This window comes from Sceloporus occidentalis, unplaced genomic scaffold, assembly GCF_023333645.1.
Source record: "Sceloporus occidentalis isolate IW3139 unplaced genomic scaffold, rSceOcc1.0.p SCAF_10, whole genome shotgun sequence".
Taxonomy (NCBI): Eukaryota; Metazoa; Chordata; class Lepidosauria; order Squamata; family Phrynosomatidae; genus Sceloporus; species Sceloporus occidentalis.
Genome location: NW_028316990.1, coordinates 7,125,243 through 7,144,739, shown reverse-complemented (window position 1 = coordinate 7,144,739; position 19,497 = coordinate 7,125,243). Strand labels below are relative to the sequence as shown.

Sequence of the window (19,497 nt, the reverse complement as noted above, 5' to 3'; positions counted from 1 at the left end):
GCAGCTCACCAAACTACAAATCCCAGAATTACATAGCATTGTGCCATGGCAGTTAAAGTGGTGTCAAATTGCATTATTTCTGCACCGCTGATTAATCTGTAGTCTAAAAAGCAACGTTTTCAGGCTTTGGCTTGATATCGCATCAAAGTCTCCTCTAGTAATGACTGGTTTTGATGCTCAGACTCACAGGTCACCTTACAAATCCAAAACTTGTTTCATCGATTTTATTTTCAAGATGACGGGGGGAAGGCAAGAAAGCACATGTAGTCAGTTAAATAATTTTCGTTCAACAAGAAATCTCAAACTGTTACTGCTTAACATAAAGGTTACGCTCATACAGTCCAGAGGAGTAGAAAAAGACAAATAAATACATATAAAATAACAAGAAGATGCCACATATCTCTATCAAGAGGCAAACTTAAAGTAAAAGCAGCACATGTAAGCAGTACCGAAAAAAATAAGACTCCTTTAAACTACAAGATCAATACATTACAAGTCTATTCTGAATGGACAAAACTGGGTCTGTACTAAGTGTCAACGATGCAGAGGAAACAGCACCAAGTTAGGAAGAAAAAGAAGACAAGACGTCCAATGCTGAATAAAACAGATTCAACAATTCATTGTAATGACCTGGCACATTTCGGAGTGAAATACTACTCTTTCATGAGCTGAGATTATTAAAAACAATCAACACCAAACATATGGACCTTTTTTCTACAGCATGATAACATTCAAACCAGAGAGTAAGTTTTATCGTAACAGGGAAATAGCCGTGTTTGGCACCAGATTATTTTTTAAGAGCTTCAGTTTATGTAGACAAAGTGCTTCAGAATGTGTCAGCTGCTTATAAGAAATTCCTAAATCTATTTTATTCAGCACCGGATCTTTTGTCTTCTTTTATTTTGCTTTCAGTACTAAGCATAACTGTTTTATTTCATGAAACAATGGGTGTTAACAAAGAGGAGCATGTCTTATGAAAGACCCAAAGCTACGAGGGGTGTGCAGCTCTTAATACCTTCAATGCAGCATAGAAAAGAGGGGTGACTATTGAGTTTGTGGGTTTGGCGATTCTTTTAAAAGCACCCCTTAGAGCAGCGATTCCCAAACTCTCGTCTTCCAGGTGTTTTGGACTTCAGTTCCCAGAAGCTTCAGCCATCTTGGCCAATTGTTTGGAATTCTGGGAGGTGAAGTCCAAAACACCTGGAATGCCAGAGTTTGGGCATCTCTGCTTTAAGGGTTGCTACTATTCACATATGCAGGTATATTCCCTCACAACAGCTGCAGTCAGATGCAATGGTCAAATGTCTTATGCATTCCCTTCTTCTTAGGTGTGTAGCAAACCAGTGAGCAGTTATTGGAGCCAGGCAACCTACAGTTTGTGTGAATTGGATTATAAGTGGAAAGCTGAACAAAATCAAAAGTGGTTTTAGTTGCAAAACCAAGAATGGTAGCTTCCCATTCCTTCACAAGTGGAGGGAGAGTAAAGGCGAAGAGAGAGAGGATGTACCGAAGGCTAAAAGCTGCTCATGCCCATAACAAGACCCACCTTAATGAACTACAAATCCCAAGTTTCCCAACCAGCATGGATGGGAGCTGTAGTCCACCAATAACTCTTTCCGAGGTTTGCTCACAACAATGACTGCAGACAGTAAAATGTCAAGAATTAAACACCGCAACTGAAACTTCTCTTACTAGATGGACGCATGTTTACCCAAGCATGGAAGAAGTTATAAGATTTTTCAGCCATAGGGTTAAAGAGAAAAACGTTTAAAACAGGAATAAAGGAAGAACGAGCTTAGAGCTCATTCACCTTCTCCGAACAAGCCATGATGTGTCAAAAGCATGGAATGCGCAAGTCATTCAAGATGAAATCCAATGGGCTCATGTAACATTTTGAGTCTGACAGGCAGAAAAATCGCAGCATTCCCAGAATGACTGGGAAACTTGGCAGCATCTGAGGACATACAGTATTGCTTGTCAGGCTATTATTTTCTTCTCCATGTGCAGCATGTCCTAGCAACATATACAGTGGTGCACAACATCCAGCAGGTTGCACTTGAGAACAGCAGCTCTCAAAATGACCACATGGTTTTCACTAAGAGATTAGATAATCAGTCTTTTTAAAAAATAAGAACTAGCGCTTAACTCTCTGAAAGATATTCGATAAATTTCTTTTTTTAAAAAAATTACTCTCTAAAGGTTATAAAAGGTTAGTCAAAACTTTTTAATCTGAATAGTTTGGACAAGCAGATCTAGTTCCTGATTCGAAACGTTACAGCAACGTATTACGAGAGGAGGCTGCGAGTGTGTGTGGAAGTCCACAAAGGAGCTTGGGAACTACAGTCGATAGTCCAAGGATTCCCATTAAAAAGATTTGACTGCATAGTGACACATCCTTTTGCAAGGGATGAGTCTTACTCATTGGCTTTCCATCAGAAGGAACCATGGGTATTCTATTGACATTCAAAATCTTTTTGCACCCCCCCTTTCCATTTCTTCTTCTTCAGCACTGCTGGAAATGCCAGTAAGTCAAGTCAGTGGGAGCCTCCCTAACATAGGTGGAGGACAGCTTTATTAATCTCTGGGTTTGTCCAGTCATTCCGGATGTCATCCAAGTGATTATCAAAATCCACTAGCGTTTCATACGACCGGCTGTCCAAAAGGGAGGCGGAGATCCTCTGGGCTTCTGACCAGTCTTCACAGTAATCACTAGGAATTGGGGGGGGGGGGGAAAGTACAGAATTAAATGGCCCTTACAAAGAAGCAACCAAGCTTCCAGACCTGTGTAAGAGGCAAAGGAATTATGCACAACGCCAGAGCATTGGGGGGGGAATACTATTTTTGGACTACAAGTCCCAGAATTCCCAGAGACCCCTGAGCAGCTGCAACCCCCAAAGTAATTTTTACAAGCTCTGACAGAGGCACAAATATACAGCAAATGTTTAAATACACTTCGGCCAACTTTCCTCCATGCAAGAATCCTGGGGAATTGTGGGACACATTTTTTGCTCCTTCACAACCTATTACAAAACTCTCAAACTGACCACATTTGGATGCAGTGCTGGAACTGTTGTTTAGATGTAGTTCCATCTGCCCCAGGCTTCCTCTATGCAGCTGTGAAGAGACTAGAAGCCTTTGCTTCTGTTTATGACTAAGCACAGCCAGACAAAAGTGTGGTTAGTCTTAACTACTGTTTACAGAAACAAAGCAATGTTCAATCTTGGTGTCCGAAGCTGGCTTGTTTCAATACACCATGATTAAGATCAACCATATTTTAGGATTAGAATGTCATGTTCAATTACAACTAATTGAAAAAATGGCAATACAGGCTTCTGACCTCTTTGTGGTCATAGAAGGGGAGGGGACACCATGCAATACTGAGGGTCAATCATATAATGTTAAGCCATAATTTAGTGTGACATCTGGACAAGGTTAATGCTTGAATAGGAAAAGGAGAGGTAAGGCAGTTACTCACATACTGGAAAGGACAGGAAAAATGTAACGTTTTGTCTGTTTGTTCCATGTTTCAGTCATCCTGTCTCTCCCTCCACCTACCAAGTTTAACTCTTTTCTAGGTTAACTTTATGCTGACATTCTTAGTTTATTGGGTTCGCTGTTACTGCATATTACTGGATCAGTTCAGAAGATATGTGAACACTAAGCAGGTCTTCCAAGCATACTCACAAGTGTGGGTCTTTGCATCTCCATTTGTTTTCGTGATGCTCATACACATGAACTGCTGGTACAATGCACTCCATTGTGAATTTAGTATTATCCACCTAATGCAGAACAGAAAGAGGGGACATGTTTTCTTTACCTTAAAACTGTGTGAGTGCTATAATGGCGGTGTGGATTTTAATGCAACTGGTCCTTCCATGACCATTATTGGGAGATTACATGCAAACATTATGTATATGCATTGTGATTCTGAAATAGTTGCTCTAATATCAGCATGCATCTGTGTATATATGTGCCTTCAAGTCAACCTATGGTGAGCTCAAATTTAGGGTTTCTTAGGCAAGGAATACGCAAAGGTGGTTTTGCCAGTTCCTTCCTCTGAAATAGAGCATACTCATACTGTTAATGTACTGAAAATAGCCACAACAAATCTGGAAATTCAGAAAATTGAACAAATATATTCTTCAGTGTAGACTCTCTTTAAAGCAATGTTTTTCAAAACTTTCAAACTTGTTTTTCAAAGCTCTACTTTTCTAAACTCTGCATCGACATGGTACAAATAATGCAGTCTGGCACCATTTTAAGTGCTTTAGCCCAGCCTATGCAACCTTGAGATCTGAAGTTTTACAAGGACTTTAGGCTTCTCTGCCTAAGACTGCTAATGGCTCACAAAACTACAAATCACAGTATTCTGTAGGATGAAGCCTTGGCAGTTAAACTGCATTATTTCTACAGTGTAGATACACCCTTAGTATCTAGAGCAGCAGAAAACAAGCTTGCTCCATCTTCTACACAGAATCCCTTCAAGTATTTAAAGCTGGGCATCATGTTTATTGACAATAAAATAAATAATTAGATATAAAAGTAGGCAGTACTCAAAATACCTAAGACTCAAACCATATTCTAGCGGTTCCTGTTATTTACCTTCTTATTTTAATAAAAAATAAACTGGGAGGAATGTGAAACGTTTCTGAAAAACAGGTTTGAAAACAGTGTTTTCAGGTACAGTATGCTATTTAGGCTAGCCAACTCAGGTCCTATGAAAAAGTAATGAAAGGAAAGAAAGGGGGGGGGGGGGAGTCTTCTATACCATTATGAGCGCTGGGTCGTTGAACCCTTCTGCAATCCTGGAGGCGACCTTTTCAGCAACCTGGTTTGGACTACAAAAGAAGGACAAGTTACTTGTAAGATTCTGCTGCAATTCATATATATCAAAATTAAATAACAACAAAGTGGGTTATGTTCACACATGATCAAACAAACCAGACAATGGCATCAATGACAGTAAATGTATTAGTGCAGTATATGAAAGAAAAAAAAATACAATGAGATATTATTGATATGTGCTGAAAAGGAGATCCATCCCTCATCATTTAAAATGAAATTTCTTTGAACTTAACTGCTCCAGACACGGCATCGCCTGCCTTGGCACTGCCACGCTGCACCACCCACTTAACTAGAATAGCAGTTATATTGAAACTGCAACATGGAGACATCTGTGAGTATGGGTGCATACAATATGGGCCCTGTTGCAACAGGCATAAATCAAAGCTTAATCCCAGACAGTTGGAACAACATACCTGGCATCCTTCACACGCTCATTAGCTTGATAGTACCCGGCTATTACGTAGCTGTTTTCTTTGCACCACGAATCAATCTGAAAGAGGGCATCAGAAATATCCATAAGCATTCCAAAGACCGACACAACACTGTCCTAAATTATATAGCTTCCCAGTGGATAAGAACTAGTGAACAACTGGATTCAGATGGCCACTTGATGCTCACTCTGGTGGTGATAAGGTTGGTGTGGGCTAACTTCTCTTTCTTTGATAACTGTTTCCAAGACATAATAATGAAAGCACTTAGGAAGGAGGAGTGGAATCAACAACTGACAACAGCTTCAAATCCGCTAGCTTATCAGGTGAAAAAATATCACTCTTGAACATTTTATATAGGACTATTAATGAGTACAGAATTTTTATCTTGTTAATCATAAAACGCTGTCATCCTCTAAGACAGTTCACAATTTTTCTCCCATTACAAATGTGGGAACCGAAGCTGAACAAGATCACAGTTTGCAGCAAATGAGATATACATGCAAGGCCCCCAAATAATTGGCCCCATCCTCTGACCACTGGAACATATAGGCCAGGAAAAGCCACCCATCCATAATTCATTATACTGTATCTGCTATGAATACAAATGAAGAGGTCAAATGCCACCTCTGCCGTAAACTCATGCTTTTGTTCAGGTCACTCGCTAAGCCTAAGTTTGCCGTCTTGTTAAAAGGAGGTAATGATCTACTTTACAGGGTGGTGCCTATGAAGGCAAACAAAACCATACCACTTCCACATAAAAAAGGTAAGCACTTTGCTTCGGCAGCTATGTTTTCATTATGGATTTTTAGGAATCCTGCACCCTCATCCATGTAGACACATAGGAGCAGGAAACCCAGGGAAGAAAAGGAAGAGGGGGGCAACAGAAGAATAGCTAGAAGAGGGGAACCCATCTTTCTTGGTCATACCAAGCAGCAAAGGGGCAGATCCAGGATTTAAGGGGGTTGGCAGGGCTGGGGGAAAAGGAGACAGATGGCAAAAGCCAGAATCTTTCATCCCCTTGTACCCTATCCACAGCTGCTTCAGCAAAATAGAGCAGAGGGTTAAGGGGCTAGTAGTGGCAGCTGGTCTTGCTAGTAAACTCTTAGGGAGGGGGAATGGGTTAGCAAACTAGCTATTAACCCCATTCCCAAGCATTTGATGTCCAACATGGCTAAGAATCAGGGCCATGGGTTTTAAGGCAAAGCCAGCATCTCAAGATCTTCATCTGAAGATACAGTGCAAGCTGTGTGGTGTTTTTTTTCTCCTCGTATGGAATCCTTTAATTAGGAGAGACATTTGCATAAAACTCATTTCATTTTATCTTAATGTAACATCTAATCTGCCACAAAGCTTTGTTAAACTACCCAGTGGGAATTAAAGGGACAAATTGATATTGGGTGTCAGGAGGCATGGCTTGAAACGACGCATTAATCTAAGTTCAGATTTTGGCTCCGTTTCACTGGTTTTGAATCTGCCATATTTGCTGCTCACAAGAAGAGTATCCGATTAAGGTAATCCAGTGACTTAGGGAGGTGGGGGAGAAAAAGCTAGCAATTGTACCCTTTTAGAAAATTCTCAACTAGTATCTTTTAAAAGGGGGAGGAATTAAAGTGGATTCCAGAACATTTTGGATGCTGAACTCCAGCTTCCTGCAAAACACATCAATCTCATGGTTAGTATAATTACAGCCCCGAATTAAACTGTCTAAAAGCAGAACAAAGCTATACAAATAATCTCTTCTGGAGGAATGGCATGGATTTATGTGTTTCATTAAATTGTCATTCTGTTGCATTGTTATACTTAAAAAGCCAACTGCTGCTGCAATCATAACCCCCATTTCATGGGTTTATAGATGCCATTTTAATTGTCAGGAACTTTAAATCTTGTAACTAAAAACTAAATGCCTGGATAAGACACTCTTGTTCACAATAAACATTAAAAAGCTTGTTTGAATTTTTCCTTCAGCTGTTCTATAGCAATCTCAGCTCTCCCATTCAGCTAGCAGAGTACAAGGGACTAATTCAGCTCTCCGCCTGGAAAGCTCTGGTTTGTTAACAACTGTTGCTAACAACAGTTTGTCTTTTAAGTGCTGCAGAATTCACTATGAAACTGCCACAGCCATCACTGGATGTAGGAAAAACTAACAAGGAAACAAATGAATTATGGTACCATTGCAGGTCTTGTCCTTCTTTAAAATGAAAGGAAAATAACTGTATAATCAGCTCTCATATACGCAGGTCTTAAACAGGCACGGTTTTCATAGAATCACAGAGCTGGAAGAGACTGCAAGGGTCATCCAATCCAACCCCATTCTGCCATGCAGGAAATCTCAATCAATGCATCCCCGACCAATGGCCATCCAGCCTCTGTTTAAAGACCTCTAAGCCCCGTTCTGGTGACTTATTGCACATAGCCAGCCTCCAGGACTATCACACTTCAGGAAGAGGTTTTCAACTGTTCCTTGCAAAATTAGTTCTCCAGTTAGAACTGCATTTGCGCATAGACCCAATTGGCCATTTGTGCCCTTAACATTCCCTGCACAGATGGCATTTGCCAGGCTCTGTGTTTGCTGGCCTGAAACAATTTTGGATCCTCTCAGGAGACCCACTATTAACAAGCTTGGCTCAATATTTGGTGAGAGAGTACAGTCATCCCTCCTTTCTTGCAGCCTTGTGACTTGCGTTCTTGTTTATACATGGAGGGGCGATTTTTGTTAACCCCAATGGGGCACGCTGCTGCTGCACATGCCCCCATGCACTTATGGGGGCATGCCCCATTCAAGCCTATGGGGCTTGAATACATGCCAGTCTCCATTTTCGTGGGGGTGGTGGTGGTCCGGAATGGATCCCCTGTAAAAATGGAGGGTAGACTGTATTCATTTTTGTCTCCAGAAGAATATCAGTTTAAATGATGATGGTGAGGCTGCATACTCCCTCCATTGCACAGAAGTTACATTGAATGTTTTCAAACTGGTACTTCAAGAACCATCATGGTGCAGTGGTTTGAGTGTTGAACAATGACTCTGGAGACCAGGGTTCAATTCAAAGCTTGGCCATGAAATCCACAAGGTGACCTTGGGCAAGTTACATGCCCTCAGCCTGAAGGAAAGCAATGGCAGACCTCCTCTGAACAAACCTTGCCAAGAAAACCCTGTGACAGGGTTGCCATAAGTCAGAAACAACTTGGAGGCAAACAACAACAGCAACAACAACAACGTTCCAGTTTGCTTCACTAATGTGACTGCTGTAAAACAAACAAACAAACCAATACATCAGGATGGTGTGATATGTCCTTAGTGGAAAAGACAAGAAGACTTGTTAAATTAGTCAGTAGGAAAAGAGGTAGACTACATTAGAGATGGATTAATTAAATCAAGGAAGCGACAGCTCTGAGCCAGTAAGACTTGAGGAGGACAGTTGATCAACGACGCTCTTGGGGCTCTCTCATTCATTGGGTTGCCGTAAGTTGAAGTTGACCTGATGGTGAACAACAACATCTGATTTTAATGTTGGCTGGTGCAATTTGACAGCCAGTGTGGTGTAGTGGTTTGAGCACTGGATTATGACTTTGGAGACCAGAGTTCAAACCATCTTGGCCATGGAAACCCATTGGGTAACCTCTCTCAGCCTCAGAGGAAAGCAAAGGCAAACCGTCTCTTAAGAAATCTTGTCAAGAAAACCCAGTGACAGATTCACCTGAAGTTGAAAAGAAGATGAAGGCACAATCCATAAGTGGGACTACTGAACAAAGCGCCAAACACACACATTTCATCTCCTGGTATTTCTTACCACCAATCTGCAAAGAGGATGTCAATACACAAATATGGGGGAGTATCTTGGCCTTGTAAGACATACTGCATTAGCACTGATTAAATATTTTGAAACTGTCATATGCTTTGATTTGCAAACCATGTTGATTTACTAATTGATTCAGCTCTGGCCATTTCCAATTCAGCTTAAAAGGATGAATCCAATTCTTTCATAATTAGTTTGCATAAGGGCTTGCTTCATCACAGTTCTTCAATAGTTTATTCCAGTTTCTTCAAATGCAGATTAAAGGCAGAATCTGATATAGCACAGATTCCCACTCAGAAAAATATACTGCATCATGAATTTCTGCAATACCTGCAAAGCATTCTTAAGCAAGAAGGACTGCCTACTTGGACTCAGGCTCAGTTTTGCTAGAGCAAAGTGATGTTTGAAATGAAATGAAAACTATATATTGTTTAGTATAAATAAAGCAACTCCCAGGCTTTAAAAATTCAAGGATGGAGCCAGACTAAGGTCCAAAACACACTACAGAAATAATCCAGTTTGAAACCACTTTAACTGCCCTGGCACAGGAATCCTGGAATTGTATTTACTGTGGCACCAGGGCTCTCTGACAGAGGGGCTAAATGTCTCACAAAACTACAAATGCCAGGATTATCTAGCATCAAGCCAGGGCAGTTATAGCAGTATCAAACTGGATTATTTCCTCACTGTGTTTTGGACTAATGTTAGCAGGACTTAACTTCCATCACTTTCGGTGGGAACTAACTCAACACAAACTTGTCCCATTGATTTCCAACTGACTTCAAATAGCAATCTAGACCTGGTCCAACATCTTCCTGGTTCACCGTAATATCTGGCAATGAATCACATCCCATGTGTCTTTCTCTAACAGAACAGGGAAACTAACAGCAGCCAGAGGGTGAACATAGTTGTTGTTGTGTGCCTTCAAATTGTTTCCAACTTATGATGACCCTAAGGCAAACCTATCATGGGGTTTTCTTGGCAAGGTTTGTTCAGAGGAGGTTTGCCATTGCCTTCCTCTGAGAGAGTGTCACCCAGTGGGTTTCATGGCTGAGCTGGGACTCCAACCCTGGTCTCCAGAGTCATAGTCCAACACTCAAAACCACTACTCCACACTGCCTCACATACTGGTCAATAGCAGAACAAGTCTCATAGTGTGATGGGGCAGCTAACAAGGCCAATGCGATTTTAGGCTGCATCAATAGAAGTATAGTGTCTAGATCAAGGGAAGTCATAGTGCCACTCTCTTCTGCTCTGGTCAGGCCCCACCTGGAATATTGTGTCCAGTTCTGGGCACTCAATTCAAAAAGGATGTGGAGAAACTGGAGCCACGTGTCCAAAGGAGAACAACTAAAATGGCGAAGGGTCTGGAAACCATGCCTTATGAGGAGAGACTTAGGGAGCTAGGTATGTTTAGCCTGGGGAAGAGAAGGTTAAGAGGTGATATGATAGCCCTGTTTAAATATTTGAAGGGAGGTCATATTGAGGAGGGAGCAAGCTTGTTTTCTGCTGCTCCAGAGAATAGGACCCAGAGCAATGGATGCAAGCTATAGAAAAAGAGATTCCACTTCAACATTAGGAGGAACTTCCTGAGAGTAAGGGCTGTTTAGTATAAGACGCCGCCTTGGAAAATGGTGGAGTCTCCTTCTTTGTATGGTCATCTGTCAGGAGTATTTGGATGGTATATTTCTTGCATGGCAGAACTGGGTTGGACTGGGTGGCCTTTGGAGGTCCCTTCCAACTCTATGAGTCTAAAACATACACCATAAACTACCCATCCCAGGATTCCACAGGATGGAGCCATGGCTGTTAAAGTGATGCCAAACTGCATTAATTCTGCCGTGCGCAGCAGCCCAGGAGCTTTCTCCAATTGTCACTCGGTGGCCACCTTAACTGCAGAATTAATGCAGTTGGAAAGCGCTTTTGCTGCCATGGCTCCATGCTACGCCATCCCGGGATTTGTAGTTTCACGTGGTCTTTCGCCTTCTCTGCCAGAGAATGCTAGTGCCACAAAATACAAACCTCAGGGTTCCAGAGGAATGCCTGCCCATAGGGAAACATGGGAGAATACTTGCCTATAGAGATAAATGGGAGGATACTTGCCCATTGGGAAGCCTAAGACAATACTTGTCCATAGAGAATCATTTGGGAATGCTTGCCCATAGGAAATCATTGGGGAATCCTTGCCCATAGGGGATCATTGGGGGACACTTGCTCATAGGGAATCATTGGGAATGCTTGCCCATAGGGAAACATGGGAGAATCCTTGCCCATAGGGGATCATTGGGAATGCTTGCCCATAGGGAAACATGGGAGAATGCTTGCCCATAGGGAATCATTGGGGAATCCTTGCCCATAGGGGATCATTGGGGGACACTTGCTCATAGGGAATCATTGGGAATGCTTGCCCATAGAGCAACATCTGAGGATACCTATCGATGGAGAAGAGAATTCATGCCCATAGAGAACCATTGGGAACACATGCCCATATGTGGGGCATGTTTCCCTATGGGCAAGTAGTCCCCATGATTCCCTACAGGCAAGTGTTCTCCCAGGACTCTCTCTTGCCCTTAGAGGTCCACTGGGGCGCCCTTGCCCAGAGAGCGCCTCCGGGGCAGCCTCGCGGACTCACCAGGGTGAGGGCCACCTCCAGCATCGGGGTGAGGGCGAGGCTTCCGTGGAAGAGAGGGACGCAGTCGACGAAGAGCGTCTGGGCGGCGGGGGGCGGCGGGGGCGGGGGCGGAGGCGGCGTGGGGCCGTCCCTGTCCCTGGCTCCCCGGGGCTGCTGGGGCTGCTGGGGCGCCTGCTTCTCGGCCACCAGGAGCCCGTTGACGGCGCAGTGCGGGTACTTGGCGCCGTGGAGGACCATCTTGCAGTAGGCCTGAGTGCTCAGCTTCATGGCGGCTGCTGCCACTGCTGCTGCTACTGCAGCTACAAAAACAGCCGCTTCCGGTTTGGGGCCGTAAAGGAGCACGGAGTGTCGCAAAAACCGGAAGTCTCTATGGTTGCTAGAAACGTCCTAGACAGGTTTCGCTGTACGCTCCCGTTTCCCGTCGTGCTTCGCGGCGGGAGTCTATTCCTAAGCCGCTGAGGGAAGGGGGCGGAGTCGTCGTGGCTTGCGTTTCCGCTTCCGGTCTCCTTTTCTGTTTCTCCCTGCGGCTTCCGCTTCCTTCCGGCGTCCTCGCTCTCGGCGCTTAGAGGACACTCGGAGCCGGGCTCTTCCTGGGCGGAAGGTGAGGAGACGGAGGGGGATGCCGAAGGGTCATCCAGCGAAGGGCCAGGGATGCTGGGGGCTCTAGTGTAGAGAGGGGTCGGTTGGGGATGGTGGGAGTTGTAGTGCAGCAAGGTATTGGGGTTGATGGGAGTTGTAGTGCAGCAAGGTTTTATGGATGATGGGAGTTGTAGTCCAGCAAGGTATTGGGGGTGATGGGAGTTGTAGTGCAGCAAGGTTTTATGGATGATGGGAGTTGTAGTGCAGCAAGGTATTGGGGATGGTGGGAGTTGTAGTGCAGCAAGGTTTTATGGATGATGGGAGTTATAGTGCAGCAAGGTATTGGGGATGGTGGGAGTTGTAGTGCAGCAAGGTTTTATGGATGATGGGAGTTGTAGTGCAGCAAGGTATTGGGGATGGTGGGAGTTGTAGTGCAGCATGGTTTTATGGATGATGGCAATTGTAATCCAGCAAGGTATTGGGGATGGTGGGAGCTTTAGTGCAATCAGGTGTTGGGGATGGTGGGAGTTGTAATCTAGCAATTTGTGAAGGATGTTGGGAGCTTGACTGTAGTAAGGTGTTGTGGACCGTGGGAGTTGTAGTCCAGTAATGTGTCAGAGATGGTGGGGGTTGTAATCTGGCCAGATGTTATGGATGGTGGGTATTGTAGTCTAGCAAGGTGCTATGGGTGGTGGGAGTTGGAGTCCAGCAAGATATTATGGATGGGTCATCTGTTGGTATGGTGGGAATTGTAGTCCAGCAAAGTGTGATGAATGTTGGGAATTTTAGCGTAGTAAGGTGTCATGGATGGTGGGAGCTTTAGTGTCGTAAGGTCTTATGGACAGAGGAAGTTGCAGTTCAGCAAGGCATTATGGACGGTGGGAGTTGTAATCCAGCAAGATGCTATGGATAGTGGGAATTGTAGTCCAGGAAAGTGTCATGGATGGTGGGAGTTGTAATCCAACTTTCTTATGTATATAAAATACATTGAAAGTGCTCTTGGCTTCCTATTCAATGTTTAAATGATGCATGTGTCCTGAGAGGCTGGAAGCAGCGCCAAAGCCATGCTCCATTCCTAAACACAGCTTTGGTTCAGCTTCTGGCCTCTTAAGATGCCTGTGTCATTTAAACAGCATACCTCTAAAGTGACCCGAAGCAGCTTTATTTTGGCTTGTCGGTTCAGGCCCTAAGTTGTCCCTTCAGGTCAGCTCCACTTAGGCTGACCCTCTCATAGAGTTTGCTTGATGAGACTTATTCAGCGGAGGTTTGTCATTGCCTTCTTCAGGTGAGAGACTTGCCCAAGCTCATCCAGTGAGCTTCCATGACTGAGAGGGGATTTGAACCCTGGTCTCCCAGAGTCCTAATAAAATACAACTACACCACACTGCCTTCCAAAGATGTACCTACAATTGGCCTACAAAGCTATCAGGTGCATGGCTAAGAAAAAAATATCTGCTGGGCTGTTCTTCTCATCCTAATAAGCATACTTAGCTTTTAAAATGTATTCATTTTATCTCTTTCAGGATGTTGGCTTCAAGGGCATTTAGCCTTCTTGGCAAAAGGGCTATTTCCACTTCAGTCTGCTTAAGGGCACATGGACATGGTAGGTTCACTCTACTCACTGTGGTATGAATGTAGTAAAGCTGTCTTATTTATCCGTATAGCACATTTCAGCATACAAAAGTGTTTCATGAGGATGGTTTACCAATAACAGATCTCAGACGTATTAAAGAAGTAGGTAGTGACCTGTCCATGCCTCTTTAAAGAACTTGGAGTATGGCTTGAACCTTCCTCGAGTCTTTCTTCAGCTTTTTCTCTGTGGTGGTGAAGCAGGTGTGGTTCCCCATCTCTGTCTCTTTAGGCTGAGGGATTGCAGGCCCCTGCCCTTTGTCAGCTAATTCTGGATTCTGCCTGGGTCACCTTAGTGCCCAGATTATGATGGTGGCTGAACAAGACAGGCTGAGTTAACAAAACTGGCTGCTGAATATTCTCCGGCCTGTAAGAGCTTCTCTCACCCTCCGCCAAGGGATGGGAACCATGCCCATTTGTTGGACTGGAAGTTTCTGCAGCCCTCACCACCATAACCAGTGACGAGGTTTTTCTGGTCCATCCCACCCCAGTGCCTTGATACTTCTAGATTGAACTGCAGACTCTCTTCCCCACAGGTCTTGCTTTTGTCCTTCCATTTGAAAGAGCAGCTTATGTTAAGGAGACTGCTTCTTTTTTCTGCCTCTGCATTTATTAGAACTAGTTCAGTGAAAAAGCCACTAAGAAGCAATATTTATATTTGCTTCTCTGCATGAACGATCTGTGTTTTGCTTTTGAATTACTTTCCCAGGATTCCTGCTGTCATGTTTTTTGTATTTGTCTGAACCTTTGTGTTTTCTCGGCCAAACAGGCATTGTGAAAACTGAGGACTTCAGTCTGCCGTCTTACACTGACCGTCGGAATATCCCTTTGCCTGAAGTTGCATATGCAAAAACTCTTTCTTCTGAGCAGAAAGCCCTGAAAGAGAAAGAGAAGGCGTCATGGAGCGCTCTTTCAGTGGAGGAGAAAGTTGCACGTAAGCACTGTGGGGGCAGAAGAGGAGGAAGCGGGTGAGACAGGCAAACACTGAGGACTTGATCATCTTAAGCAGAAAGCTGTCTTGACGATCTCAGGCAACTAGGAAGGAAGCAACTCCTTTTTCTGTTTGACATGTTTTTTCTTTTTTCTTCAGTGTATCGCATCAAATTCCATGAAAGCTTTGCTGAGATGAATAAGGGTTCAGCTGAATGGAAGACAGTTGTTGGCGGGATCCTCTTCTTCGTTGGCTTCACTGGCTTTATTGTCATTTGGCAAAGGCAATATGGTAAGAAGGGTAGGGGGGCATTCATAGACCGACTTTACATGTTATAGAAGTACCAGAAAAATCCCTCCAATAAGGAATGCCCATCCTCTTCCTGATCTGGCACACAGGTACCAAGGATATGTGCACATGTGTGTACTCACATGTGCTAGGTAGGGTGGAAAGGTGTTAGCCAGTTTTAGCATTAGACTTGGTCCTATGTTTGCACAAAGGGGATAGCAAAATGCAGTGTTTTGTTATACTCTAATAATTAAGATCATTCTTGTTTGGAAGGTGTGGTGCTGGAGTAAGGAGGCACTGCTTTAACTGCCATCGTTCAATACTATGGAATTCTAGGATCTGTAGTTTGTTGTGGCACCAGACCCCTCTGACAGGGAAGGCTAAATATCTGCTACAAAACTACAAATCCCAGAATTCCATAGTAGTGAGCCTTGACAGTTAAAGTCGTGTCAAACTGCAGTGTGGATGCAGCCTTAGAATTAATGTCTAGCTGGAAGATGGTAGCCCTTTTTGCTGATGTGTTCCAGCATCCCTTTGCACCCAGTGATAGTATTGGGCCCTTAAATAAGTAACTCTATCCAGTGTATCCCATGAGTACCCTTCAAAATGCCCTGTGGCTGGTTAACAGTTTCTTGACCTGGGGTATAACCTTCCCCGTGTCCTGGGTGAGGTCAGTGAAAGATGGTTTCCCAAGGGTCCTATGGTGCCCTAGCAAACAAAGAAAATTGAAGTGTGCAGGCATGGCATATCTGCCATCCCAATACCTATGAGAGAACTATACAGGCAGATGCTTATTCCCTGGACCCAAATGCATATCTGTTCCCAGACTTAAATTGCCAAGGTAAAGCAAAACGATGTAGGAGGGTCCACCAAATACAAAGTAACCCTCTCTGTGCCACTAGAAAATAATAAACATTTGGTTGTTAACATTTGGCTAACAGTGACTCTGGAAACCATCTGCCTGGTGACTGAAGCAGTGCTAAAGTTTTGAGATGCTTTCATCTGTTCAGCAGAAATTATTTGACCTGTTTTAGCATAGGCGCTGGGTAGAACATAAACGTCTTTTCTGTCCTTCCTTATTTCGCTTGCTTACTTTTGAACTAGGTAGCCATAGTTAGATGTTAGTCAGTTGCACAGCTTTTTATGGCTGGAGGGCTTGCATATATTGGTATCACAAAGTATATAGGCATCGATTTACTGTCTACACCTTAAAATAGTGTACACTTTAAAAGGGCAAGAGTTGGCATCATTGTGGCCCTCCAGATATTCTTGGATTACAACTCCCAACATCCTTTACCATTGGCTATGCTGGCTTCCAACTTCTGGAAGGCCAACTTTGCTTTAGTGAGGAACTCAGTTATTTTCATTGCTTGGAATTGGAGAAAGATTGAACACACTGTGATTCTAGCTATTGATGAACTGAACTTGTTGTAAATTACCATAATGTGAATGTGTCATAAGTTAACATAATGATCAATTTGCAGTTTTTGGGCCCATCCCTCACACCTTCTCAGATGAGTGGAAGGCCATGCAGACCCAAAGAATGCTGGATATGAGAATTAATCCAATCGAAGGCTTCTCAGCAAAGTGGGACTACGAGAAGAAGGAATGGAAGAAGTAAAAGCACTCCAGGGATTGCCACTCCCATCCTAGTTTGAAGTCTCCAAAACGATTCCGTCATCTCCATATGACCTCAGTGCTTCTGTGTATGGGGGGAAATAACCCTTCGTTGAGAGAAAAATCTTAATAAATGTCTGGTTTACTTGAAAAATTCCTTCTTGTTTCCATCTTAGAATGCTTTCTGTGTGTAGGTTATAACAGCTTGTGAATTTACAGCGGTTCAAGGCTGACTACTGTGTTTGTGTATTCTGACAGACAGGATTGCAAATTCTCTTGAGATGGGTCCAAGGAAGCGTTAAATCCTCTGGCTGCTTTTAAAATGCAAAACATACACAGCAAGATTAAAAAATACAGTTTGAAAAAGATACTATGTTGTAAACATCTTTTTATTTGCTGTTTGGATGATCTCTATAGAATCTAGATAGTAAAATAAAAGCAGAAGTCCTCCTTTGGAGTTGTGCAATGTAAATCTGAGAAATATGCACAGTGTAGTGGTTTGAGTGTTGGGCTCTGGAGGGCAGGGTTCGAATCCCTGCTTTACCATGGCAACCCACTGGCAAGTCACACTCTCTCAGCCACACAGTGGACAGCTCTGAAAAAATCTTGCCAAGAAAACCCTTGGATAGGTTAACCTTGGGGTTGCCATAGGTTGTAAACAACTTGAAGGCACACAACAAAGTGTAAATCTCCACATACTGAGTAATACATTGATTGTGCTGGGCAACCCTTGTCTTGAATGGCACTGTTGCACTACTGAATGCCTATCCAAATTGTGTCACAGTGCAACAAGCCAATATACAGCTCTGCACAGTGATGTCACATGTGCAGCTCCACTTCTGCAACCGTCAACTGAATGTGGACATTTTCCATCAGATAAAACTGTCCAACTACATCTCCAGGGGAGCTTACACATATGTAAGACGTTAACAGGATTCCAGCCAAAGAATCCAGGCTGAAGAGTGGGGACACTTAGCTGCCGAATTACCAAAAGTGTATTATTTGATTGAGATACTTTAGAAGCCTTTCTCATACGCTAATGTACTTTTCATTAGTACTCATTGCTTGGAAGTGCTGAGTGAGAGTATCGGAAACAATGTTGGTGATAAATGAACTGCCGCATTCCCTATTGTGTACCCAGTGAGGCAGGGCTGCAGGATGGGTGCAGCAACAGGCAGGTTGCCATAAATTAAGGTTGGCATGAGTGTGCTCATGCTCATTTCCTTCTGCATGATACTCTAGGAAGAATATAACCATAAAGCTGTTTGCCTGCAGTGAGGCATATCGGGTTGGATGTCAGAGCTTGCTAAGAGTTCTAGATGGTTGCTATAGCGGTTGCAAAGCCAGCTACAGTAGTGCAGCCAGGATGTTTGTGTGAGGGCTGGCCTGCATTACACAATCCTGGCATTTTCTTTGTTAATGTATTGAACAGCCAAAGACTGAAGCAATAAACCACAGTTGCAGCAACGTTGCATCTGAAACAAGGCTACAGAATATTCTTGAGCTTGAAATCCCCATTTCATTAGATCTTCCCTGTTTTAAACCTATCTCCCTACATGCTTCACGTTTAACGTAATCTTGAAAAGACAATCTCTGTGAAAGCTAGATCTAAAACGTCTTCTTTGGACTACAGTTCCCACAAATCTCACCATGTTGTTTCGCCACTCTCTAATTCTGCCACGCCATTGTGACTTAATAACACAATCCAGCATGGGAGATCCTGTATGAGAATGTTTTTGACGCTTGATTAATAGATGAACAAGTAGCAATGTTATCCCTAAATGTATTTACTTGTCTCCTTATGAGTAAATGGGTATCATTCACTTTGCAAGTAGAAAACCTATCCAAGGGTAGTTGTGTTGGCTATCCAGCAAAGTACAATAACATCCAAAATCCACAAAGCAGCAACACCATTATCAGGCCAAACAAAATGCACAAAATACATGATGTAAACTTTCAATGCCCCAGTCATAAAATTCAGGAAATAAAATGTAAACTATTAGCAACAGAGCTAGTAAGGTGTAGTGGTTTGAGCATTGGACCAGGACTATGTGGACCAGGGTTTGAAACCTGGTTCGGCCATATAAACCCACTGAATGACGTTCGGCAAGTCATACTCTCAGTCTCAAAGGATGGCTAATGGCAACCCCCCTCTGAAGAGAAGAAAAACCCATTTTAGATTTGCTTAGGGGGTCCCCGTAAGTTGGAAATGACTTGAAGGCACACAACAACAAACACATTAGCACCACAAAAAGAAACTGTTAAAACCCAGGTTGCCTCTGTCCAGTGTGATGCTACCCACAGAGAAAAGAGTGTGTTTATCTAATGTCCTAATTTGTTTGACGTGATGCTTTTTATTTGAATGGCATACCCTGTGCAACTAGGGTTTATGGTGAAGGTATCATGCTTAACAACATTACCAGAGGATGCTCATTGTAACACCCTTCTCGTCTGCCTCCTGTGATCTCACAAGGGGGTCGTCCTTGCGTCTCAGGTTTGAGCTCTGAAATCTCAGGCTCTGGGTTAGTCCAGATCTGGCAATCCTCATTTATTGATCCTGCAGAGGTCTTTTTGGAAAAGAACGTCTCTGCTACTATTCATTCCCTGGTGCTCAGGACAGAGGCTCCATCCCTCTTGTCTTCTAAACCGTGAACTAGTAATCCGAGATCCACTTGGGCTGGGATGGGAGAGGTTAACCTCTCAGTGCTCTGACTATGCCTGGAGCTATGTGAATAGCTCAAAATAGCTCTG

The 19,497-nt window shown here is 43.4% G+C and overlaps 2 protein-coding genes across 3 annotated transcripts; one reads left to right on the top strand and one right to left on the bottom strand.

Annotated features, from left to right (window-relative positions):
* Positions 1–134: 134 nt before the first annotated feature.
* EMC8 (ER membrane protein complex subunit 8) lies at positions 135–12,120 on the bottom strand. The gene is made up of 5 exons (XM_089539705.1): positions 11,703–12,120; positions 5,259–5,335; positions 4,769–4,838; positions 3,685–3,779; positions 135–2,709 (listed from the first exon to the last, which is right to left on the bottom strand). Exons 1-5 carry the CDS (start codon positions 11,967–11,969, stop codon positions 2,550–2,552), a joined length of 669 nt encoding a protein of 222 aa, XP_089395831.1. The 5' UTR covers positions 11,970–12,120; the 3' UTR covers positions 135–2,549.
* A 76-nt stretch (positions 12,121–12,196) lies between these two features.
* COX4I1 (cytochrome c oxidase subunit 4I1) lies at positions 12,197–16,900 on the top strand. 2 transcript variants are annotated; one of them, XM_089539706.1, is made up of 6 exons: positions 12,212–12,303; positions 13,567–13,710; positions 13,805–13,884; positions 14,680–14,844; positions 15,001–15,132; positions 16,614–16,900. In XM_089539706.1, the coding sequence occupies exons 2-6, from the start codon at positions 13,679–13,681 to the stop codon at positions 16,748–16,750; spliced, it is 546 nt and encodes a 181-aa protein (XP_089395832.1). In that variant the 5' UTR covers positions 12,212–12,303; positions 13,567–13,678; the 3' UTR covers positions 16,751–16,900. The 2 variants fall into 2 exon arrangements, with proteins under 2 accessions (XP_089395833.1, XP_089395832.1); XM_089539707.1 differs by lacking the exon at positions 13,567–13,710 and having other exon boundaries at positions 12,197–12,303.
* The last annotated feature ends 2,597 nt before the right edge of the window (positions 16,901–19,497 follow it).

Bases quoted from the DNA above. Each gene is read 5' to 3' on its own strand.
- EMC8 (XM_089539705.1), bottom strand. From the start codon at position 11,969: ATGAAGCTGAGCACTCAGGCCTACTGCAAGATGGTCCTCCACGGCGCC. The intron at 4,839-5,258 runs GTATGTTGTTCC...CTTCTTTTGTAG, and splicing joins GAGCGTGTGAAGGATGCCAG to TCCAAACCAGGTTGCTGAAA. The intron at 3,780-4,768 runs GTATAGAAGACT...GTTCTGCATTAG, and splicing joins ACGACCCAGCGCTCATAATG to GTGGATAATACTAAATTCAC.
- COX4I1 (XM_089539706.1), top strand. From the start codon at position 13,679: ATGTACCTACAATTGGCCTACAAAGCTATCAG. The intron at 13,711-13,804 runs GTGCATGGCTAA...TATCTCTTTCAG, and splicing joins TTGGCCTACAAAGCTATCAG to GATGTTGGCTTCAAGGGCAT. The intron at 14,845-15,000 runs GTAAGCACTGTG...TTTTTTCTTCAG, and splicing joins AGTGGAGGAGAAAGTTGCAC to TGTATCGCATCAAATTCCAT.